This window comes from Melitaea cinxia, chromosome 22, assembly GCF_905220565.1.
Source record: "Melitaea cinxia chromosome 22, ilMelCinx1.1, whole genome shotgun sequence".
In the NCBI taxonomy this organism is placed as follows: domain Eukaryota; kingdom Metazoa; phylum Arthropoda; class Insecta; order Lepidoptera; family Nymphalidae; genus Melitaea; species Melitaea cinxia.
In genome coordinates this window covers 8,831,598-8,837,062 of record NC_059415.1, presented here as the reverse complement: position 1 = coordinate 8,837,062, position 5,465 = coordinate 8,831,598, and the positions used below count along the sequence as shown (strand labels likewise).

At 35.3% G+C, this 5,465-nt stretch overlaps 1 protein-coding gene across 1 annotated transcript; it reads right to left on the bottom strand.

Annotated features, from left to right (window-relative positions):
* Positions 1-2,862: 2,862 nt before the first annotated feature.
* Positions 2,863-3,855, bottom strand: LOC123664596. Its single transcript, XM_045599115.1, has one exon. The coding sequence runs from the start codon at positions 3,853-3,855 to the stop codon at positions 2,863-2,865; it is 993 nt and encodes a 330-aa protein (XP_045455071.1).
* Between the last annotated feature and the right edge of the window lie 1,610 nt (positions 3,856-5,465).

Sequence of the window (5,465 nt, the reverse complement as noted above, 5' to 3'; positions counted from 1 at the left end):
GCATACCTTTCTTTACCTACCTATCTCCCTATCTGCTATGGAACCTGTAAATTTTATTAAATTTAGTAATGTAGTAATTATCATCGTCAAGAAAAAATATTTTCTTTAGACACTTTTCTGTATACCTATGGACGAATTGATTCGGTATAATTTTTTTGGGTGTTTGTAAACCAAAACAATCGTTTCAGCCTGTAATATCCTACTACTGGACATACGCCTCTTTTCCCATGTAGGAGAAGGATCAGAGCTTAATTCACCACGCTGCTCCAATACATGTTGGCGGATATATTTCCTACTACGAGTAACGATCGCTATCAGGTGTGCATGATAATAACCGGGACCGACGGCTTAACGTGCTCTCCGTGGCACGGTGGGGAGACCCACAAGGACTGTACAAACACACAGACCACAGCAAACACCTCTATGGCCAATACAAATGTTTGTCATGTGCGGGGATCGCACCCGCAACTGCCAACGCAACAGGTACAATCCATAGCTGTAACCATGGCGCAAACATGGCGTCAAACCAAAACAAGGATTTTTTGTATTATATTAAGCTCTAAAATTACATATTTCCTACTTAGTTTGACATATCTATAAATTTCACGTATCCAATTTCCCCGCCAGTGTCAATTTTTCAGAGAGAACATACAAAACAATAGCAAATCCTCAAGGGAAAACTTAGTATTCAGGGCAAATTTAAGCTGGCCACTATCGATAATACCCGTAAACGATTTGCGGAAATTTTCCACGTACTGCACTCGAGGGGAATTCGTCTCAGCAATACTAATCGAAAAGAGTAACTTACATCACAAGAGCGAAATTAATTTAAAGTAAAATATAAAGTAATATTATTAGTAATATACCTTATTCAACACCCATCTTTAGTAAGTATTAACTGCGCCAACATTTATTGCAATTAATTATTACTCAAATTAAAAATTTTTGCAAGTATGATAAGCGAAACTAATCAACTTACAAACATTTCTAATGATTCATCTCCAAAAGACTAAGAACTATTATTCTCTTTACAATATTAAGTAGGATATATGCATATATGTATATATGTACGCGCCTACAAAAATATCTTAGCAATAGCTTTGACTAGCAATAATAATACAAGTATGTTTTGTGGAGACAATAAGTAACACCAGGTATCTGTTGGAGCTGACATACAAGTTTTGTAGGATTACAATTTCAGTGCGGTGTGAATAAAATATATCTTATTCTTTTTGCTTTATTTTTACACATATCAAACAATAATAAAACATGTGATTCGTTGTTTGTAACTTCATACCTACCATCCAAGTTCAATATTCATAGAATGCTGCTGGGGTAAGTATATCATCGAAGATATTTTATAGTGTTAGTCATTAGTTCTGTGCCTCCTGTGACAAGTAGTACAAGTCGTAAATCATAACCATCCAAGTTCAATATTCATAGAATGCTGCTGGGGTAAGTATATCATCGAAGATATTTTATAGTGTTAGTCATTAGTTCTGTGCCTCCTGTGACAAGTAGTACAAGTCGTAAATCATAATTTTACATGAGAGTAAAAACAAGGTTCAATTCGAGTATCTTCTTTTTATATATATATATATATATATATATATATATATATATTGATACCACTCTCCTATTCGCATAATTTACAACTTGATAAATATCCATTTTTAACGGAAATTAGACCAAAAAATCTGTTTTTTTTCCTATCTGATAATGCAAATGTTAAAATCACAAAAATGGTATAGCTCGACTTATCACTCATCACAGGAGGCACAGAGTTTATTCAGTAGGTACCATGTGCAGGTGTGGATTCTTACAATGATTGATATCACGTTTAATTTATTTTTTATTTTTATTTTAACACTATCGCATATTTGAAATTACGTAAGGAAAATAATAATATTGTAACTCATCATTCGTATCGGTATTAACAGCTAAAAGCGATGCAGAACGTCACCGCTTTGGTTAGGTATATCATACGATTTAATTTACTAAGTTTGTTAATTTTTTTTTTACCATGTGTTTTTATCGTTTCTTAAGAAATAAAATCTAAAAAGAAATATGAGACATTAGGCCTATACTAGGAAAGTTATCAGAATACGAAAACTTTAATAACGCCGTCAGTCTGAACATGTCTGAGTCAGTCGTAAGCTTAAGAGATTACTTTGGCGATTGTCTCCAGCCTCCTTATAGGGATTACAGTGACCATCCTCAGGCTTCTAATACTGAAATTATGTGTCATAAGTTAAGTCAAGAAAATTTCTTTAATTATACTTGTGATTAATCTGTAATACGTTTTATTGTATGAAATAGGTCATTTTAGAAATTTAAAAAAAGAATAATAATTTGTACAGTGATAATAATGTTTTAAGATTTAAAATTTTAGATTAATAAATTAAATTTTTGAGCTTTCACACTTTTTTTTTATATATCATTGTAGTGTTTTTTTTTTTATTATTTTGAAAAGATGTTAAACAGTAAAATTATTTGTGATATCTGTTACATAAAATAAGTAAGAAAAATGATAATTGTTTCGTTGTATTGCTTGTTGCTTGTATTTTATTGAGTTGTTGTTTGAAGAGTTGGAGAAAATGAAAGATTTGAGAAACTAAATTATTTTATATTGCAAGATTACATTGTTTAGGCAAACACTTCGTACGACGAGAAGAAATATGGGAAAGAGAGTTTACATGTCAAATCACTGTCTTATATACCCAACGTTCTGTCACATCACTGATTGTCTATTGCACTCACAGTTTATATAGATACTTCACACCGATAACCGATAAATTAAGCATGGATCACACGATGTGAATCGTTATAGAGTTGCACCGCAATGAAAATGTGAGACGTTCCTTAACATACTCCCCCCGTTGAAGAATCCAGATTCTTCAACTCTGTGTCTTCATCGTCGAGTAACGGGCAGAGGCGAACCAGAGGACGGCGATAACAACCCACCGTGGTTTGAACATCAGCAACACGAGGAATCCCATCTGGCCCTGGATATAATAGCCTGGTTACTCGTCCGGTACTCCAGCATAACGGCGGCAGGGAATCTTCACTTATGAGCACCAAGTCTCCAACCTTTAGTTTAGCCTTGTTTGTTTTCCATTTTGTACGTATTTGTAGTTCGCAGATGTACTCCTTTTGCCACCTCAGCCAGAAATGTTGTTTGATTTGCTCGAGACGTGCGTAGCGTTTCAATTGCGGTTCCTTTTCATTCTCCAAGGCGCGAGCCGGCAGAGCATTTAGTGGTCTTCCGATCAAGAAGTGCCCTGGGGAAAGGAAAAGGAAATCGTCAGGGGAAGTGGATAATGGGCACAAGGGACGACTATTCAAAATAGCCTCCACTTGTGCAAACAAAGTTAGAATTTCTTCAAAAGTTAAATGTGAATTCCCCATGACTCGTTTGATATGATACTTTGCCGATTTCACACCGGCCTCCCATATGCCGCCGAAGTGAGGAGAGTAAGATGGAGTGAAGTTAAATTTGATGTTTTGCTGAGCTGTAAATTCAGTTAACGCGATGTTTTGTGTATCGGTGAATTTACTGAGCTCCCTTGCCGCTCCTACAAAATTGCGTCCGTTATCAGAATAGATCTCAGCTGGTTTACCGCGGCGCGAAACAAATCTATGCAAAGTCATGATGAAGGCATCTTTAGAGAGGTCACTAACGGCCTCTAAGTGTAAACATTTAAAACGAAGGCAAATAAATAAACAAAGATAGCATTTCATCAACCTGGCCCCGCGGCCTTTACGATTTACAATATAGAATGGTCCGGCCATGTCAGTTCCAACGGACTTGAAAGGGAAGTCAGGAGTAATGCGTTGTGAAGGCAATTTCCCCATTTTTGGCAACAATGTATTACCCTGCACTCGTCGACAACGCACACAATTACGAACGGTAGAACGTGCTAATAGTCTACCCCTAATTGGCCAAACTGTTTGCCTAATTGTAGCCAGCAGCAGTTGAGGACCGGCATGCATATTACGAATATGTTCATATCTGAATAATAATTTACACAAATGATGTGATGAATCTAAAAGTATTGGATGAATTTTATCATAGGAATAGTTAGAAGTATCTAGACGTCCGCCAACTCGCAATAACTTATCCTCGTCAATATAAGGTGATAAATTTAAAATTTTAGATTTAGAATTTAATTGTTTATTATTACGTAAGATTTTGTATTCTACAGAAAAACTTTGTTGCTGAGCTATTAAACATAATGATTTAAAAGCTTCATTTAGTTCATCGACAGTTAATATACCAGAGAGCCTATTCTTGCGATTTTTTAAATTGTTTATAAACCGAATGACGTATGCCATTGTTCTTTGTAATCTGTTGAAGTTAGAAAACCGCTCAAAATCAATAATAGGCTCTGAGATCACTACTGTGGCTGTGAATTTTACATCGGGTAAATTGATGTTGTCACAAGATTTTAATACGGGCCACTCATTCTGATCTTCTGTCAAGAATGCTGGTCCGTGCCACCACAAATCTGAATTCTGCAACTGAATTAAAGTAGTAGCTCGTGAGATTAAATCAGCAGGATTCTGATCGGTTGGTACATAGCGCCATGAAGATAATTTGGTATTTTCCTGAATTTCCCCTACTCTATTAGCCACAAAGGTTTTTAGCCTAGTTGAGTCACTACTGAGCCATCCCAGAACAACACTAGAATCAGACCAATAAGTGACAGAATTAGGAGTGAATCTAACAGAATTTAGAACAGCCTTGCCTAAACGACTTGAAAGTAAAGCGGCGCATAGTTCCAATCGAGGAATTGAAACAGGCTTTAAGGGGGCTACCTTTGATTTTGAACACAGAAGCTTCACTTCAATGCGATTATTTGAAGACGTAACCCTAGTATAGACACAAGCACCATAGCCAACCAATGAAGCATCACTAAAACAATGAATATCAATAATTTGTGGTGACTCAATAAGAACGAATCTAGGAATTTGAAAATTAGAAATTGATAGCAAATCTTTAGAAAAATCTCTCCAAGCGTTTTCAATGTCTATTGGTACTGGTTGATCCCAATCGGATTTAAGCTTCCATAATTTTTGTAACATAAGTTTTGGCTGCATGATGTATGGGCTTAATAAACCAAGTGGGTCAAAAATTTTAAATGCATCCGACATGATGCTTCTCTTTGTAATGGTATTTCTTGAAGGAGGAATATTGATTGGAAAATTTAACATGTCATTATTTGGATTCCAACCTAAGCCTAGAGTACTTGAAGCCTCACTTAACATAAAATTTTCTTGCAAATTTAGATTACAATTCTCAAAAATAGAACACAGATTACTTTTGTATTTACGTAATTTAAAACAACCCTTATTTAATTCTTGTGCAATTGATTTTTGGATATAATTTAGCTCTTCGATATCATTAGAACCAGTTATGAGGTCATCGACATAAAAATCCTTTTGTATAATGTTTTTGATAAGAC